This window comes from Cryptomeria japonica, chromosome 9, assembly GCF_030272615.1.
Source record: "Cryptomeria japonica chromosome 9, Sugi_1.0, whole genome shotgun sequence".
Taxonomy (NCBI): domain Eukaryota; kingdom Viridiplantae; phylum Streptophyta; class Pinopsida; order Cupressales; family Cupressaceae; genus Cryptomeria; species Cryptomeria japonica.
In genome coordinates, this window is record NC_081413.1 from 550,010,612 (window position 1) to 550,031,334 (window position 20,723).

The following is a 20,723-nucleotide window of genomic DNA, read 5'->3' on the forward strand; positions in this document are numbered from 1 at the left end:
GAATAATGCGTGAAGTTTTGAAGGTTGTGGGAAATATTGGCAATTTCTTTTAAGTATTGTAACACCACATGTTTCAATGTGGAGAACTCAAAAGATTTAATATTCTACTTGGTGATTTAATATTCTGCTTGAATTCGTGAGAAATTCTTTGGCTCATGGAACTAGAACATGACAATGTTGCAAAATGCGTAGCTTTGTATTTTTGCTAGGCATATCGGGCTTGTACATTACTCCTGCCCCTTCCGTTATTGAGTGCAATTCATATATGAAATGTCCCCCTTAGGTTTTTTCAATTTTTAAACACAACAATTTCACCCATTAGCGTTAGCAAAGATGAAATACCGAGAGCATTACATGTTGGCGATTAGACCAGCCACTTCCACTTTTCAACGGGATAATGAAATACTGAATATTAAACAACTACTTGGCGGTATAACCAGCCACTTCCACCTTCAGTGGTAAAAATTACAAACCAAAGAGAACTGAATTAAGCAAATGACAATCACTCAACCACTTTTCAGCGGGAGGATTAGGAATAACAAAACTATCACTCAACCACTTATTCAATGGGAGGACGAGTACAATACAAAATAGAGATAGGTGGCATAGCCATATCCTCTTTAACCAAACTATCACTCAACCACTTATTCAGCGGGAGGACCAGAGTACAATATGAAATAGAGATGGGTGGCGAAGCCAGCCTTTTCCACTTATGCAGTGGGCAATACAAGAAAGTATAATGCAGTATGAAATGGACTGTTTCGGTACTACTGAATATAGCCTTACAATATGCAAGATATTGTCAGGACATCAAAGCTCCAATTTCTAATAGATACAAGAAAGTACTCCAAGAAGCTACAAACAAGAAAACTGGAAAACACAAACCAAAAAAAACACTTTACCAAATCTGATATAACAAACCAACAACACCAAAAATCAGACCAGCAGCTTTATGAAGTTCATAACTCCGCCATAACACTTCTGAATGGCTCTAAATCAGTGGTGAATGAGAGCTAGGAAGCGGACGCCCAAGTTCCAACCCACCAACTAAGCCAAGCAGCCTCAAAACTTTAATGCACACATTCCAATGTTAGTCCAGCATGGTGCAGCCTGCTTGAGAGGGTGATCTACCTTAAAAATCCACCTCTTCACTTTAATTCATGAAACTTAACAATAAGGAACACCTAGCAGAGAGGAATCCAACAAGCCAATACCCTGTTGGTTGAAAATTTTGTACACCTAGGAAGGCATGCAAAATTGTGGTTTCAGCCACAGTATGTGAGATATACTCTCCTAATTTCGAAGGGAAGGCTCCCCCTTTGCTTTCTACTTCAACAATTCAGAAATAAACTCTATCTCTAAATCTATTCTAAATCTGGGTGAAACTCTGTCTTGTTCTCTTTTTCACAAAAGACACTTATTCTTTTCTCTTCTTTCAGAATAGACTCACAGCTGAAAGCACAAATGATTAATGAAGTAAACTAAATAAAGAAGCAAAGTTTCCATAAAGGCACAAAATCTTCAACTATCTACTCTCTTATCAACCTTTTTAGATGATTTTTTGGTAACCAAGCACAATATGTAGCAACTCAAAGTCTAACTACATGATGCACCTCTTATGCACAAACATAGAAAATAAAAGCAACACAAAGTTTGAAGGTACCCCCTTTGCTTGAGCATCCTACAATAGTTCCAAACGTGACAAGCAACTCAAAGTCTGCAGTATCAAATCTTAAAACCAATCTAAAACTCAAAACACGATAAGCAGTCAAAGTCTGCAAGATTGAGCTCTAATCCCTCTTGTATAACACCTCAAACTCACAATCAATATCCTGAAAATGTCGTCACATAATACCTTGAATCAACACAAAGTTTGAAAGCAATTTGCCTCTTTTAGTTGACTGCAATCTGATTTACACTAAGCTCAAAGCCTTAGAGTGTACATACAAACTGGTAGAGTCTTGTTGTCTTGCCAAAAGATATCGATTACAATAGACCCCCTCAAGTATTTATAGGAGAGGAGCCTTGAGAAAAAGGTGGGAGGATCCTAACTAACCTGAGAAATTCTCTCAACCACCATGACTTATTCCAACTACAGTCCTAATTTAACTCAACTTGTAGTTGCTTTACATGTAATTACATTTTACAAAAATGCAAGTGAAAGTGACACTTGCAATTACAAAACTTGTTTTTACATGTAACTTGTCAAAACAAAATTACAAATGCATAATTGAAACTATTCTATGCGTTCGAAGATACGACTCTAACTACATCATCCTTTGTTTGTGATGATCTTCATGCTGCTTTAGGATTCTAGAACTTGAGGTATTCAGGATTAGTGAAGACATGTTGAACTGGAACAGGAATTTATATCCTTAATGATCTTTGTGTCCTTGGCCAACGAACTTCAATCTTATCTTCTTGCTTGGGGTAGTACTGGTTTTTCAGGAGGGAAGTTCTTTGCAAGGCTGAGGTAAGAAGCCTATCTCTGTCTTGAAAGCATTCTATTCTCTCAATCATTCATATCACTTATCCATCTCCTTGTATGGCTTTGTCATGTTGTTCTTTCTTTGTATTATCCTCCAATCTTGGAATCTGCTTGCAAAATAAGGTCCATTCCTTAATTTGTTGATTTGGCAAGTTGTGTGTGCAAACATGACTGACATGGATGAGACAAAGGGGTTGCAAAAGTGAGGCCAAAGCTCAATTTCGGGTTTTGGAAGGCTGACTGCAAGTGTGGAAAAACAAGAGCATTGACTTGCAATTGTGGAGAACAAACATGCAACTTCATATGTGTGATGGGAAAAGACAAGTTTGCACATGTAGTTGGATTCTGCAGACTCATTTTCAAGTGTTTTTGAGTGCATTTTGGACCAATTTCGGGTTTTGAAAGGTTGACTGCAAGTGCAATGTAGGAAATACTTTTTACACTTCCACTTGTAATCTGGTTTTTTGGTGTAGACTGCATATGACACTGTTAAAGGTAAGAGAGGGATTTTGACTACGCATGACAAGTTTTTTGAAATCCCCTACATGCAATTAGATTTAGAAAGACACTGTTTACACTTGCAATGTACCTGGAAAAACCTGATTTTGGCCAAGATGGAAGATTTTGAAATGGTAAAATCAAATTTTGGGAATGGGTATGGCACATTTTCAGATTGGAAAGCTTTTCAACCTATAGGAAGTAAAATGAAGCAACAAACATGACGTACCAAGACTACATTGTGCTTCACATATTCACATTTACCTGAATCGAACTTGATAGAACCTAGAATGCAATGCTTTGGAACCCAAAACCACGACTTGGCCTTATGGAAATGTCTGCCGTAGGTCTATAATAAGGAGCAAATGCAAGTTGAAGGAATATGTATCCTTAATGGACACAAATTCTTGCGGCTTTAAGAGCACAAAATAAGGAGATTTTTTCAGTATCAAATGACTCGTGGAAATGAAAGAGGGGTCATGGCAAGTATTAAACCGGAGTATCCTCCAATTGTGGGGGTTTTCTTGGCATTCAAAACCAATACTAATGTCATGTGTGATCGCGTTTTAGAAAGACACTGTTTACACTTGCAATGTACCTGGAAAAACCTGATTTTGGCCAAGATGGAAGATTTTGAAATGGTAAAATCAAATTTTGGGAATGGGTATGGCACATTTTCAGATTGGAAAGCTTTTCAACCTATAGGAAGTAAAATGAAGCAACAAACATGACGTACCAAGACTACATTGTGCTTCACATATTCACATTTACCCGAATCGAACTTGATAGAACCTAGAATGCAATGCTTTGGATCCCAAAACCACGACTTGGCCTTATGGAAATGTCTGCCGTAGGTCTATAATAAGGAGCAAATGCAAGTTGAAGGAATATGTATCCTTAATGGACACAAATTCTTGCGGCTTTAAGAGCACAAAATAAGGAGATTTTTTCAGTATCAAATGACTCGTGGAAATGAAAGAGGGGTCATGGCAAGTATTAAACCGGAGTATCCTCCAATTGTGGGGGTTTTCTTGGCATTCAAAACCGATACTAATGTCATGTGTGATCGCGTTTTATATCTACTGCAACACAGTGGGTTTTAAGATGGGGTCGGGTTTTAGATGTCCCACAACATATATGTATTCATTCAAGGACAGGTTTATGTTATATGTGGCACAAACCCAAACAAGTATGATTAAGTTTCAAAATAGTAAAAACACAAATCGGGTTTTATACATTTCATTGCATGTAATAAAGTATTGCGTTATGAAAATATGTAATGATATCATAGAAACCTGAATTTGACTTGGAGAGCCAAAACATAAGGAAAAAGACTCCAATACTTATACTTTGCAATTGAGGTTGGGAAACCCAATTATATGTAGAGATAACTTGCAATGAAAAAGGCATAATGAGACTTGCGATTGGGTTCTTAAGACCCGACTGCAAGTAAATAAACTTGCAATGAAAACATGTATATTTACGCTTGCAACGATGGACATAAAATCCCCACTTGACTTGTAACTTGACATTTTAAACAATGAACCAACTTGTAATCGGGTCTTGGAGACCTGACTGCAAGTAAGTGCATTTACTTGTAATGACATCTAAAAGTTCGCCAACTTGCAGTGATTGCTCTGAAACCCGAAATTGAATAGAAAATGGCCAAAATGAAGGCAAGAACTAACCAAAAATTTCACAGAGATGGAAGATAATCTTGTGATTGATTCATTATCAAGAAATGTAGACTTTCCACCTTGGGAAGTATGCCGTAGAGTCTTAAAATCTCAAATTTCAAGCAAAACTCTTCTACTTGCAGTGACTGTTGTGAAACCTGAAATTGAAGAAAAAGCTAGGAAAATGAAGGCCAAAACTCATCAAATCTTGGACAACAATGGCAAAGACACCCCCTCATGATTTGACCTTATCAAATATGAGTTGTGGATTCTAGGGATCATTAGAAGTGTTACAGCAAGAAGTTCATGTTTTAGAGATGTCACTGACAGTGACATATAGGAGGTCGGACTTTTGATGTGCCACTAACACTAGCTAAGGGGAGGTCGGACTTTTGAGGTCCAACTGGAAGTGTTACAATAAGTTCGGACTTTTGAGTAGTCACTGGCAGTGCTGACAAACAGGTCAGAGTTTTGAGTAGGCATTGATAGTGACCACAAAGTGATCAAGGTTTTCACCCCCAACTGGATTTGGGCATGAAATGTCGTGGTTTTTACCTCTAAGTGGAAGTGGACATCAACTTCTTTACTCATTCACATCCTTTCACCAACTTGATCATCTACTTGCTTGATCTTTGAAATCATTCCCCTCTTGCAGTGTAAAAGCCATCTATATGTCTTTGGGCGGGTTTTAGATGCTCATTGGAAGTCACCAAGGAAGTTCGTGGATTTAGGCCCCAACTAGAAGTCACCATCCAGCAGGTCAGAGATTTGGACATGCACTGGAATTGATAGCAATAAGTTCGGGGATCTTGCCATGACGTGGAAGTAGTCACCTTGGTCGTGGAATTGGAGGGTGAGTGGAAGTGGTCATCAAGTGAGTCGTGGTTTTCACCCTCAAGTGGAAGTAACTTCTTCCTCCCTTAAGTCCCTTTCATCTCTTCACAATTTGATCATATGCTGGCTTAAACATTTGAAAACATTCATTCTTGCAGCGTAAACATTATGTTCATGACTTTAGGCAGGAATTTGAGCATCCACTGAAAGTGATTATCCAGCAGGTCGGAGATTTTGGGGGCAAGTGGAAGTCACCATGAGGCATGTCGGATATTTTAAGGGCAAGTGGAAGTAAACTCAAAGAATGAGTATAACCTACTCATTTAGCATTTCAAGGATTCTCTGTTCATTCTTAGCAAATTTCACTCATCTCAAACATCTTTAACCCTCAAAACATCAAGCATTCACCTCTCAATCAGCATTCAACTCACCAACTATAAAGACCTATTCAGTTTGATCGGACTTTGGACAGGCAACTAGAAGTGACTTGAAAGCTAGTCGGAGATTTGAGCGTCAACTGGAAGTAACTGTGAGCTGCTTGGACTTTTGACCATCAACTGGAAGTGCTTGAAGAGGCAGCTCGGAGATTTAGGGGTCTACTAGAAGTGACTTCATTTCTTCCATTTTGTTGTTTCATTGACTTACTTCATTTATCTCAAGGGCTTTTCCTCAATTTTCAAGGTTTATTCAACACTGTTTTATGCTTTGACTATCCTCTCCTCAAGCATTTCACTTCTCCAACAACTTCCACACTTAGACACACCATTTCTATCTCTGATCTTGAAGGCACATGATGATGATGATGATCAAATGGAATGATCATCACAAATCATTCCTTTCCTAAAGCCTTGAGAGCTAACTAACCCAATTCCACTTAAAGAGAGAGACAAGATTTGATCACCTCCCGACAACCTAAGGCACTACACCTCCTCTAGTAAAAGGTTAATAGCTAAGGACACTACCAGACGACTAAGCTAAGATAACTAACCTAAAAAGCGAAAAAAGTGGGGTTTCCCATTTGCAATGGGGTGATGTGTGAAAATGTCACAACAGTGCGGAAAACCATATTTTAGAGGACAACCATATCGATGTTTTCCAATTGCATAACTATCTTCCTTCCGATGTGTCTGTTGGTGAAATTAAAATCATTTTGGGGACATAGACTATCATTTCCAAACAGCATGGTGTTGGTTTTTGTGGCGACAGTCATCTGGGTGTGAAGTTTTATTATCCAGTGCTACTCCGAAGTCTAGCGATATTTGTATGTGAGGCACAACAGTATGAATTGCATACTGGAGGCACGACGGTCATAGAATGAGATGTAGAAGTGGTTCTTGGCATTAAACGAGCAGCTCTGTACTCTCTACTTGAAGGTGTAAGGATTTGAGTTTTGATTGTCTTCATTGTTGTAATCAGAAGATTAAAAATTGCACAATTATTATAAACTTTTCTATTAATGTTAGCGACTTCCAATGCTAAACATTAATAATATCATATAACTTTATATCTGCTGTCAAATATTTCCTGAATATTATTGTTGTTGTAGTGAGAAGACAGAGTTATAAAGATGCCTAAGGATTTGGTTGCCAATGCATGACTATTGCTGTAAATAGAAGCCATTTCAGATTGTTCTTTTGGAGCATTTATTGATTTTACAGACTCTGCCTGATATATTTTGTTTATGCTTCATACTTCGTTGCAATATTTGAAATTGAATTCATGAGATAGTTGAACAACAGTATTGAAAACTTGTGAAGAAAAGTATAGTTCCAGATCTGGTAATCTTTCAGATGTGTATTGAACTCGGCTTTTGATCTATAAATAAAGCAAGACTACAAATGAGCTGTCTAAATTTGGTTTTTTACATGTTTTTTAAGATTATTTTACAAATTTGTGCTTTTAATGTTTGGAAAATTAGCTGAGTTTTTGCCAAGTCATTAGTCTCAGTGAATTTTTTGCCATTATAACCTATGTTCCACAGGGACATGTCCCTGGGCTTGGTACCCCCGTCCCCATACTAGGGACAGTATGTTAATGCATTAGTAGCTTCTGCAAGATAAGTCTCTCCTAACTCAGTAATCTCCTCTATTCTGTTATTAGCTTACTCATTCATGCTTTATGTTTATCAGACTATAACATTGATCATAATTATGATATTAATATTGGATAATGATGGATTAGATTGACGACTTACTTAACTATGTTATTCGTCAATCTAAATGCTATCGGGCTATTAACCCGATAGCATATTAATGTCGATTCATATATGAATCGGCATTAATATACTATCGGGGTATTAACCCGATAGCATACAATGCTAACAGTTTTTGTTATTGTTAAACTGATGCATTATCGATGTGTTTATATTGATCCATTATCATTTGCTTTGATACCGATTCATTATCGGGTATGCTTATAGATTTGTTACCATTAACAATGATACCAATTCATTATCGGGTATGTTTATAGATCTATTATCACTAGCACCGATTAGTTATCATTATGGATCGGTTGATGGTTGTAACAGTCATGACCAAGTGACATCTTGGTCAGACATGTCTAAAAGACATGTCCGATCAAGGTGCCACTTGATCGTGGCTATCTTACTATTTATACATCATTCAAAATAAAGGAGATGACATTGAAATCGATACATGTTCATCCTCCTTACCTGCAGCAAAAGAAAGATATCAGTATTATTGTCATAGTCATAATATCAAAACGAAAATACACCATCCTGCATATAACTTGTCCATTGAATTGGAAATTGCAATACATTTACATGGTATCAGAGCCAAGTTTCACGAACTTGAGGCTATTCAATTTCGTGAAACAAATTTAAGAACAAGTTTATATACTACATCACATTTCTCCAATGGCCAGTGCTATCAGATTCGAAGACAGACTCGGAGGTGGCGATGATTTTTTAGCCTGAAAATTCAGAATTCAAATGATCTTAAAGGAGAACAAAGTGGATTCGTTCGTTCAAACTAAAAATGATCAACCCGAAAATGAACCTGACAAAACAGCATGGATTGAGGGAAATGAAAAGGCAATAGAAATAATAGTTGATGGGGTGAGAAACAACATAATACCCATCATAAGAAAACATCAGACAACCTATAAAATGTTGAAAGCACTTGAAAGCACATTTGAGATATCAAATGCAAGTCGAACTCTAGCATTAAAACGAGAAATAAATCATATCACCATGAACAAAGGGGAGACAATCAACGCCTACTTTATGCGGATATCAATTCTAAAAGATGAACTAGCAACTCTGGACTACGAGATCCAAAGCAAAGAGTTAACACTCATTGTTCTAGATGGGTTGCCTAGTGGATGGAGCACATTCGTCCAAGGCATCAGTGCAAGGTCCAAATATCCTAAGTTTGAAAGATTAAGGGATGATTGTCTCCAAGAAGAATCAAGATTGAACAAGATGGGAATGAAACATAAGAATATAGATGAAGACCTACAAGTCCTAAACACTAACTCCACCAAGCAAAACAAGAAAAGGCAATTTAGAAAGAGAAAAGGTCGTCAAGGCAAGAATACTTCAAAGGAGGACTTATCTCACATTCAATGTTACAGATGTGATCAGTTCGGACACTTTGTTGCAAAGTGCTCGAAAAGAACCAAGAAACATGCTACATTTGCCAAAGCAGGAAAGACTAAAGGGGAAGATGACTCCGAGAAATACGTATTCTACTCAGCACTCACAAGCCAAGCTTCTAACAAAATCAACTCATGGGTGATTGACAGTGGTTCATCCAGGCACATCACTGGGTTTAGAGAAGTACTTGATTCCATGACAGAGGAGAGTGATGAGGACGTAACCATCGGAGATGACTCCACACATCCAGTCAGAGGAATAGGAACCTGCACCATCAAATTGAAGATAGGCATAACCTTGCGGCTCGAAGGAGTACTAAATGTCCCCGACATCAAAAGAAATCTAGTCTCTATATCGGCACTGGAAGATAACGGATACAGAGTGACATTCATGGACAATAGAGTATTGGCTTGGCCAAGGAACTCCTCCATCAAGAAGGCAAAGACCATTGGACAGAGACAGGGCTATTTGTATGAGCTGTGCACGGAACCCAACCTAGCCCTAATCCATGAAGCCACTAATGCAAATGAAGATTGGCATAGAAGATTAGGCCATCTGAATTTTAGGGCTTTATATTCAATGGGAAACCTTGTCATAGGTCTACCTAAGTTAAAGCAAGATCATTTAGAGGCATGCAAAAGATGTGCCCTAGGTAAAATACCAAAGGTGCATTCCAAAATAGTACTAGAAAAACTAGTAAAATTCTAGAATTAGTTCATTCTGATGTATGCGGACCTATGTCCGTATCCTCTCTAGGGGGATTCTTATATTATGTAATATTTGTTGATGACTACTCTAGGAAGACTTGGATCTACTTTCTGAAAAGTAAAGAATCAGAAGAGATCCTCTCTAGGTTTAAAGAATTTAAATCACTAACTGAAAACCACTCAGGAAACAAAGTTAAAACCCTAAGAACTGACAATGGGGGAGAATACACATCAGATTCGTTTAAAGAATTTTGTAGAGATAATGGGATTAAGAGGGAGCTCACTATACCTTATAACCCCCAACAAAATGGGGTAGCGGAAAGGAAAAATAGGACTATAGTTGAAGCTGCCAAGGCCATGATCCTAGATCAAAACCTTAACACAAACCTCCGGGCAGAAGCATCCAGCACCGCTGTATATATACAGAATAGATGCCCTTACTCCCATCTTGAGGACAAAACTCCTGAGGAAGTATTCACTAAAATAGGCAGATATTAGCCACCTTAGGATATTTGGATGTCCTGTCTATATCCATATACCTAAAGAAAAGAGACTAAAACTAGACCCTTTCTAGAAAAAGAGGATTGCTTGTAGGATATAATGAAACCTCCAAAGCCTACACAATCTATGTACCTGGTCAAAGAAATATTGAACTAAGTAGGGATGTAATCTTTGAGGAGGACCTAGCTTTCAAAAGAGCTTAGAACTTCATAGAACCCGAAATCTATGTCCCTACCTTTAACTTAGATGAAAATCCTGCCCCTGAGTTTTAGAGGGAGAATCTAGATGAAACTGAAAATGAAAATGAACACTCACCTAGAAATCTCAAGAAAAGACCACTATGGGCCACCAAAATAGTAGAAGAAGCTCAGAGGTTTGCTGCTCCCTTTGGAACCTTCAGAGAAAGCAAAAGACCTAATAAATTTACTAGCTATGTTGCTCTTATGAATGATCTATCTAAAAATGAACCTGACAATGTAACAGATGCCCTTAAATATCAAGTATGGAAGGATGCTATGTCTGAAGAGTATCAATCCATAATGAAAAATGATGTATAGGAAATTGTTCCTAGGCCAACTAAGAAATCTGTTGTTTCTTCTAAATGGCTTTTTAAGATCAAACATGCAGCAGATGGCAGCATTGAAAAATATAAGGCAAGATTTGTAGCCAGAGGATTTTCGCAAAAGGAAGGAATAGACTATGAAGAAACATTTGCTCCTGTAGCCAGATATACCTTAGTAAGGACTGTACTAGCCATTGCAGCAACAAAGGGATGGAAGGTACATCAAATGGATGTAAAGACAACTTTTCTTAGTGGAGAGATATCTGAAGAAGTATACCTAGAGCAACCTGAAGGGTTTGAGATCCATCATGCAGAGTCTCATGTGTGTAGGCTCAAGAAAGCTCTATATGGGCTCAAACAGGCTCCCAGGGCCTGATATGAAAGAATTGACACATATCTATCAAAACTAGGCTTCTCTAAAAATGACGCAGATCCTAATCTCTACTACAAACAGAATAAAGGTGATATGCTAATAATGATTTTATATGTTGATGACTTATTAATCACAGGAGAAGATCACCTTATAGATCAAAGCAAGAAAGAGCTATCCAAAGAATTTGATATGAAGGACTTGGGATTCCTTCATTATTTCCTAGGGTTGGAAGTATGGCAGAATTCTGATAACATTGTTCTAAACCAAGGCAAGTATACATTGGACATCCTGAAGAGATTTGGAATGCTAAACTACAGACCCATGACCACTCCAATGGAAACCAATCTTCATAAACTTAAAGAAGCAGCAGCAGAATCACCCTTTACTGACCCCACTCTATACAGGCAAATGATTGGGTCTCTTATGTATCTGGTAAATACAAGACCAGATATTTGCTATGCAGTAAATGCTTTGAGTCAGTTTATGTGTGAGCCAAAGGAGATACACTTGGTCGCAGTAAAACACATTATGAGATATTTACAAGGTACCTTAAATGTTGGTCTCAAGTATGAGAAAATTGATCTTAATCTACACGGATTCACAGATTCAGATTGGGCTGGAAGTGTGACTGACCGAAAAAGCACCTTTGGGTGCTGCTTCAATTTGGGATCAGCCATGATATCCTGGATTAGCAGAAAGTAGTCTTCTGTAGCGCAAAGTTCCACCGAGGCCGAATACATTGCAGCCTCCATGGCTGCTCGAGAAGCGTTGTGGCTTAGAAAGTTACTTATGGGATTGTTTGGTAATTCGATGAAACCTACTATCATCCATTGCGACAATCAAAGCTGCATAAAACTTTCAGTGAATCCAGTGTTCCATGATAGATCCAAACATATTGAGATCCCATACCATTATGTACGAGACATGGTAGACAAAAATGTGATCAAATTAGAATATGTTAGTATGGGAGATCAGATTGCAGATATTTTGACCAAACCACTTTCCAGAGTGAAGGTTGATCACTTCAGAAAGGGTTTAGGTATGATAGAAAGGTAATCTGCTTTGTAAATAAGATGTTGAAAATGTAAACTTCTTTTGTCATGTTGAGACATTCTGGGTTTTACCCCCTGTGTTCATATCTAAGAGGTGACGATCTCTCAGATTATGAACACTTGTATGCAGACATCATAAGGTGACGATCTTATGATTCTCAAACCAGTTATCATGTTGGATCTCTGGTATGTCATGGATGTGCCATGATGGTGTTGTGATAAAACATTTGTATAAAATGTTTGTGCACATATCACAATCTGGATAAGATGAGAATTTAACCATCCTCATATGTTTATCCTTAGTATCGCATGTTTAGGCAATACTGATATCACGTGTTTAGGTGATATCTTGTCATAATAAAATGATGAATCTTTTATATCACATGGTTGGGTGATACTCTATGTCACATACTTAGAGTGATGTTTTATATTTGTATCTTATGTCCTGATGGTACTTCATATCATAGTTTTAAAAATCGCGGACTCGCCACGGACTCGCGAGTCCTTTGGCGCCGCGAGTCGACTCGCCTAGGACTCACAAGGCGAGTCCCTGCGAAAGACTCGCGCGAGTCTTTCGCTCGGACTCGCGAGTCTTTCACAGGGACTCACAGGCCCAGAAAAACGCGCCCGTAAAGGGTTAAAACCAAGTTCTTTTTTAATTTTTGACTTCATTTTGGTTTTTTTTTTTGCTGTAGCAGGTTAGAAGGGTTTGGAGGAGTAGAGGGAAGAAGGAAAAATCAGCAAGAGAGATCTAGGTAAGGATTTTTTCTCCTTTTTTTTTTTTTCATTTGAATCATTTCATTGTTTTGAAACTGAAAAAAATCTTGAAAAACAAGGGGATATGCTGCGAAATTTTTTTCTATTTTCTTTCCTAAGTTACTTCCTCTTTTTTTTTTCTTGTTTTTGAATGCTATTTTTCCCAAATGATTCATTGTCATTTTTTTTGTTGATTTTCCATAAAACCCTGCTGATTTTTTTTTTTTCATGTTAAATCAGCAATGGCAAGTTCAACTCCAAGGGCAACCCCAAGGTCAGGAAGACAAAGAGATAAAGCTTGGAAATATGGGATTGTAGGAAGCAAAAAGGGGGAGGTCACTTGCACCGAATGCACAAAATGGATGACTGGTGGAATCAATAGATTAAAATACCACCTTGCACAAATACCTGGATATGGTGTGGAGGCATGCCCCAAATCAACTCCTGAAATTATTAGAGAGATGAAGGCCATTCTTGCTGAGAATGATATGCATAAGGAAGAAAGGCAAAAAATAAGGAAGAAAGGCAAAAAACAAGAGAAGCCATGGTAGCTGCAATGAATCCCACATTGTCCACTTCGGGTCCCATTGGTCACAGTCGGGGTCGTCAGTCACTTTCATCTTTTGGTGACAATGAGGGTGAGGCTAGTGGCACTCCTGTTAGATCAGACCCTAATTTTTTTGTACCATGCAATGTTCCAGGTGCACAACTTTCACTTGAAGGTACAGGATGGAATAGAGAGAAGCATGAACAAGCACGGATAGCAGCTTCAAACTTTTGGTTTTACAATAATCTATCTTTCAATGCAGCAAACAATGTGTATTGTGAAAGTTTTGTTAATGCATGTACAGTGGCGGGTAAGGGGTTTAAGGCCCCAACAGGTCATGACTTCAGTGGGCCATTGCTAGAGAAAGCTGTGAAAAATACAGAAGGTGTGGTTGATGATCAAAAAAGGTATTGGAAGAGAAAAGGATGCAACATTTTATCTAATGGATGGACAGATGGACAGATGGACGGAATAGGACTCTTCTCAACTTCTTGGTGGCTTCAAATGGTGCAATGGTATTCATAAAGTCTGTTGATGCCTCAAATGAAATAAAAAATGCAGAGACTTTGTGTAATCTGTTGGATGGTGTGGTTCGGGAAGTTGGAGTTGAGAATGTTGTCCAAATTATCATGGACAACGCAGCTGCATATGTATCTGTAGGTAGAATGCTTATGCAGAGGCATCCTTCGATTACATGGAGTCCTTGTGCTGCACATTGCTTGGACTTGGTGCTAGAGGACATTGGGAAGATTGGATGGGTGAAGAAGGTGGTTGAAGATGCAAAAAGTGTCACCAAATTCATCTACAACCATACTTGGGTGCTTGCTTTGATGAGAAAACACACAAATGGCAAGGACCTTGTGCGACCTGGAGTGACACGATTTGCTAGCCACTTCATCACTTTGCAGAGCATTCTTAGTGCCATTCCTCATCTTAAGCAGATGTTTGTGTCAGATGCTTGGTTGGGGTCTGCATACTCCAAAAGACCTGAAGCAGAGAAGATTGTGAGCATTGTTTTTGATGAAGGGTTCAATAAAAGTGGAGAGGAGTTGACTGCGGTAAGTAACAAACACTAAAGTAAAGTTTATACAATCTTGTCTATTTGCTGATTTTATTTTTTAGGGGTTGATTTTGTACTAATTTAAAATTTGTTTTAATTTTTTTAGGTGACAGAACCTTTGGTAAGGATTCTTCGTATGGTGGATGGAGAGGGCATGCCAATGGGTTTCATTTATGAGGCCATGGATAGGGCCAAAGAGGCCATTTCACATTACTATCGTGGAAATACAAGAAAATGTGAAATCCTTTGGCGCATCATTGATCGTAGGTGGACAAACCAACTCCACCAACCGATACATGCCTTCGCCTACTTTTTGAACCCGAAATTCTACTTCTCTGATTCATTTAGGGCTGATGAGGAGGTCATGGCAGGTGTTATTACATGCATTGATAAGATGACACCTGATCCTGAGTTGAGAGACAAGGTTGTTGATGAGTTGGAGGTGAGATTTGACATTTGCAATTGCTCTATCTTTATTTATGAATTCGGAAATGTTCATTATTGAATTTGAGTTTGACACTTTGACTATCTAGTATCTATTTTTGAATTTGGAAATGTTCATTGTTCAAGATCTACAAAAGTGCAGAGGGGAGACTCTTCTCATCACAACTAGCAATTGATAAGAGAGGAAAACAACAACCAGGTAAAAAATTTAGTAACTTAGTTCAATAGTGCAAGAAAAAACCTACAAACTTGATTGTTACATTTTTTTCTCAATTCTAATATTTCTAAATGTTTTTTGTAGATTTATGGTGGGAGAATTATGGTGCCGGCACGCCTAATCTTCAAAAGATAGCTAGCCGTGTTTTGTCTCAGCCATGCAGTGCTTCTGGGTGTGAATGAAATTGGAGTGTCTTTGAGAGCATTCACACAAAGAAGAGAAATAGATTGTCACAAAAGCGGCTCAATGATCTAGTATTTGTTCGGTACAACCTTCGCCTTCGAGTTAGACAGGTGGAGGGTGTTTCACATGAGGCCATTGACTTGGATGAAATTGATCCATATGGTGATTGGACCATGAATGAACAAAATGATGGTGATGATGTCCTCCTTACCGAAGAAGAAATTGCAGAAATAGAGAGAGGAGCAGCACAAGATGCAGAAGGAGCAAGATTGGATGAAGATGAGGACGAAGATGAGGATGATGATGAGGACTTTGACTTTGAAGAAGAATCATCTCACCATTTAGATACCACAACACCCACTGCTACTACTTCTAGCTCAAGGCCTGAAAAATTGAGCTATATTAGGAAAAATACAAAGAGGAAGATGTAGTCTTCTCTTTGGTTTGTTCATTCACATTGTTGTTTTTCACATTTGCAGTTGGACTTGGACATATCATTATATGTAATTTTGTGAACATTTATATACTTATGCTGCCATTATACATTTTAGAGTTGAAAGTTGAATCTTGAATATGCTGCCATGAATGATGAAATTTCAAATATTGTGTGTTTGTACTTTGTAGATCATATGACATGTGTAATGTTTCAATTATGGCACTTATGTTCTCTAAATGCATTAATTTCTTTATTTTTTTTTGTAAAACTACGGTTTTTTTTTTTGCCGAGTCTTTGCCAAGTCTTTCGCGAGTCTTTCACGAGTCCGAGTCCGAGTCCAAAATTTTGGTTTGCTGAGTCCGAGGCGAGTCCAAGATTTTCAACTATGCTTCATATCATATGTATAGATGATATATATTCTTGGAGACTGACATTATGGAAAAGAAATGTGATGCAGGTTACTTTATCTACCTTCCAAAAGCTAAGAGGGAGTGTTAATGCATTAGTAGCTTCTGCAAGATAAGTCTCTCCTAACTCAGTAATCTCCTCTATTCTGTTATTAGCTTACTCATTCATGCTTTATGTTTATCAGACTATAACATTGATCATAATTATGATATTAATATTGGATAATAATGGATTAGATTGACGACTTACTTAACTATGTTAAGCGTCAATCTAAATGCTATCGGGCTATTAACCCGATAGCATATTAATGTCGATTCATATATGAATCGGCATTAATATACTATCGGGGTATTAACCCGATAGCATATTAATGTCGATTCATATATGAATCGGCATTAATATACTATCGGGGTATTAACCCGATATCATATAATGCTAACAGTTTTTGTTATTGTTAAACCGATGCATTATCGATGTGTTTATATTGATCCATTATCATTTGCTTTGATACCGATTCATTATCGGGTATGCTTATAGATTTGTTACCATCAACAATGATACCGATTCATTATCGGGTATGTTTATAGATCTGTTATCACTAGCACCGATTAGTTATCATTATGGATCAGTTGATGGTTGTAAGAGTCACGACCAAGTGACATCTTGGTCAGACATGTCCGATCAAGGTGCTACTTGATCGTGGCTATCTTACTATTTATACATCATTCAAAATAAAGGAGATGACATTGAAATCGATACATGTTCATCCTCCTTACCTGCAGCAAAAGAAAGATATCAGTATTATTGTCAGTCATAATATCAAAACGAAAATACACCATCCTGCATATAACTTGTCCATTGAATTGGAAATTGCAATACATTTACACAGTACAGGGACGCAGGGATGTTTTTTTGCCATTTCCTGCCCGTTTCCCATTTGCAAAAATCAGAGGGGACGTTTCCTGCAGGGTTGGGGGACGTTTCTGGCATTTTCTGGGAGTGTTGTACCCACTTTTCTAGTTTCATTTCAGACCTGTACAAGTTTGATTTTCTTTAGCAGTTTGGTATTGTTAATTTCAATAATTTTAGGTGTTTTTAGAGGACGGTTTAGAGTGTGTTTATAGCAGTAGTTTGATTTGGTTGTGTTTGGTGCTTCTGGGTAGTTTGATTTCAGCTTCCTGATATGTGATCTGAATGAGATTTCACTGTGCTTTAGTTCTGTTTTGAAAGTCGTTACAGCAGGTTCAACATGATTACAGATCATCCTCAGCGGCATTCATAATGATGTGAGATATGTGGTGTTGGGCACAAGATTTTATGAATTATCAATAATATTTGGCCTCATTTTGGATAAAGTAGCAAACTGATTTTGTAATCAGAACATTTAAATCAGATTTACATCAGCAATATCTCATATCATGTAACATTGTAATGCATTGCATAACTACTTCGCTGATTCTCATTCGAAATCTCAATTCAAGTCTAATGCTATGTATTAATGTTTATGATGAATGCTTTATCATTGTTATGATATGCATATTTGAAATTTCTCTATATTTTTAAAAATCCCCCTAGTTTTTTAACCAGCTGCCCTCTGCCGTCTCCTAGAAAATGACCCAAAAGTACCCCCGTACGGAAACACGTCCTGGCGTCCCCTGCCATCCCTGTCCCCAAAATTTTTTGGAATATATATTATAAGCTATGTCAAATATCTCTAAACCTTGAAACCTTTTGTTTCAAAGATGTGGAATTCTGAGTTATGGGAAACAACTAAAGTTTTTAACCAAAAACAATGACATGTAGACTTCTGCCAAGAAACAAGAATGCAGGTAGCAATCAAATATCAAAATGTTTAAAAATTGATTGACAAGTCATTGAAGTTGTCTGGACACTTCTAAGGGTTTTGACAGCTTAGCCCAAAGAAATAACTTTGAGAAACCATTGAAATTTATACTAACAAATCTTTTTGGCAATTTTGTTTATAAGCTTAAATCTAAGACAATGAAAAATATCAGGAGTCCAAATCCTTTGCATGAGCATTATTTATATCAGTCATCGTGGTTCTAATCTTTTTCATTTTGCATATTTAATATTAGTATTCCTTGGCAGAGAACTGTTTGTTTTCAGCTGGCCTGGCACATGTCTTATATCAACACCGATATTTTTATTTCATTTGATGTGTTCTAGGCATTGTCACAAAAAATGTGCAAGGCATGTATGCTATTTTAATAGTATGGCTTACCAAATAAGTATATAACTAAAAAGATTTACAGAAATATATAGCCTTTTAGTTTTCTAAAGGAGTTGCCAGTCCTAATGTTATCCGATGCATATCTAACACTTCAAGTGGTTTAAGTAAATGAACCATGCAATTCTGCAATTTCATGGCTTGCTTCCTTCACCTCAGGTGGTGTTCAATTGTTTGCTAATAGTTGCCATCCTTGTGTATGATTAGTGTTACACATGATAGAGATGTAACGGATTGTTTTTTGGGAGAAAAGTGCCATGTGAATGAAAAGGATAAAGTTTCAGGAACCAGGGGCTTGCATAATTAATACATTAAGTTACTTTATCAAATCAAAATGTGTTGTATAATGACGATTGAACTCAAATCCGTAAAATCTCTACTGTCTATTGAAATCATAAAGGTGATAAACTATCATAAATATGCTTTGCTATAAACTTTTTGGAAATCAATCTGTTATTATTTTATTTCTTGAGTGGAATGTCTGGAGTCTTCCCAATTCTATCAGCTAGCTTCTATTACCATAAAATCAGTTTCTGTGCAACTCCTCTTGAGTGAATGGTTGTATGCACAGTTTCTTTTCTTTTTTATAGCATTAGATAGTGGATTTTGAACCTTTCCTTGCATTTACTTTAAATTTCATTAAGAATATAGAGTAGGCCTTCACATTGGCTTTACATTTCTTTACAAAGTAAAATCATTGTTTCCTCCCTTTCAATGCAGAGTCCAGATGAGTTGTATCTCCACAATAACAGAATCAAAATTTTCTTCTTGTACATTTATGATTTTTATTTGGCATTCTACTGACAGTCCAATCTGCTTGCAGATTGTTGTGATGGAAGTGACGAATATTCTGGGAAAATTGGATGTCCAAATACATGCACGAAGGCTGGAATGGCTTTTGATGGGAAACTGATTGATAAACTCTCAGCATACAGTGATAGTTCCATTATGAAAAAGCGAAACAGAGAACATATCAGACAGAAACTTTTGTCAGAAGAAGATGATCTAGTGTCATTGAATCAAGATGACAAGGAAATCCAAGGCCTGATACAAAAACTGAAGGGTAATGTGATAGTTTAGTTGACATAATGCTATAAACTCTTTAGTTCATATGATGCTATAAACTCCCTTGCGATGCTCTTGATATTGAAGATTAATTTTTTGCTGACAGACAGTGATTGTTGTCTAGAAATTGGGACTTTAGGATACTTTAAGTTTTATCTTGAGTGAATGGATGGATTATCAATAATGTCCATGCAAAAGTAAATGATTTCATTGAAGTTGTTAATGACAGAATTAAAGGTGTTACCACTGTTGGAACTGGTTCTCGTTGCTTCGATACTGTTCTACTCACAAAGTGGCTGTTGTAGGCGTCGACGTGTACACTTGAGGCGAAGGAGGTACTAACAAAAATGGTCAATTTTTTTTGATCCAAAGTCAATTGTTTTCAGCATGCTCTAATTGCCCAGGAATATGCAGAGATTTTTTCCATGTTTTTCAAATGAGTAGATGTTTCTAGATGGGTGATTCATTAGCGACATATTAAACTGGATATGTATGTATAGCAATATTATTTAGTTGCTATTATTTATGAAATAATTGGCAGCAAAAATAATGATAGAGTAGCAGTCAAAAGAACAATGTTTCAGCTGAAAGACATTGGAAGTATATATTCTTCTCTTCCTTCTGATCAAGGCCGAGAATTTCACTCTCAGTTGAATTCACTCGACACATACATTGAGAGAGGTTTTGTATCGTTATTGAACCAAAATATTAGAAAATGTACTTTCCTTTGTACAACTTCGTGTTCAGAATGTACATGTTGGTTAACATATTCAAGAATATTTTAATGAAAAATCATTCAGTTTTCACTTTTGAAGGTTCAAGAGTCTTTCTAGAGGGAAAACTGTTATATTCTTGAACAAGATCATGGATTGGTATAAAATAATGTTTGTTCATAAAATGTAAAATCCTCCTCATGACAATTTTAAATTTGAGATCTGCTTGCAACTGTGTTTTTTTCAAACTCTTGCTTCTTGCTTTCTCTTGATATGCATTCTCCCTGTTATCATGCTTTTACTTGATAACTATATAGATATAGCTGTGCATGTGTGTCC

General features: G+C 37.2%; 2 protein-coding genes across 2 annotated transcripts in view; both read left to right on the forward strand.

Annotated features, from left to right (window-relative positions):
- LOC131060976 (glucosidase 2 subunit beta) overlaps positions 1–20,485 on the forward strand; it is an 82,984-nt gene extending 62,499 nt beyond the window's left edge. The window contains exons 4-5 of the mRNA XM_057994470.2: positions 19,430–19,669; positions 19,901–20,485. Coding sequence (XP_057850453.2) covers positions 19,430–19,669; positions 19,901–20,013 — 353 coding nt within the window. The 3' untranslated portion in view covers positions 20,014–20,485. The remainder of the gene's footprint in view (positions 1–19,429; positions 19,670–19,900) is intronic.
- On the forward strand, positions 13,162–19,422 carry LOC131858118 (uncharacterized). Its single transcript, XM_059211118.1, has 3 exons — positions 13,162–15,112; positions 15,241–15,313; positions 15,416–19,422. The coding sequence occupies exons 1-3, from the start codon at positions 14,807–14,809 to the stop codon at positions 15,511–15,513; spliced, it is 477 nt and encodes a 158-aa protein (XP_059067101.1). The 5' UTR covers positions 13,162–14,806; the 3' UTR covers positions 15,514–19,422.
- Positions 20,486–20,723: the final 238 nt, after the last annotated feature.

Coding starts and splice junctions, on each gene's coding strand:
- LOC131858118 (XM_059211118.1), top strand. CDS start 14,807: ATGGTGGATGGAGAGGGCATGCCAATGGGTTTCATTTATGAGGCCATG. Junction 15,113..15,240: donor AGGTTGTTGATGAGTTGGAG/GTGAGATTTGAC, acceptor TCATTGTTCAAG/ATCTACAAAAGTGCAGAGGG. Junction 15,314..15,415: donor GAGAGGAAAACAACAACCAG/GTAAAAAATTTA, acceptor TGTTTTTTGTAG/ATTTATGGTGGGAGAATTAT.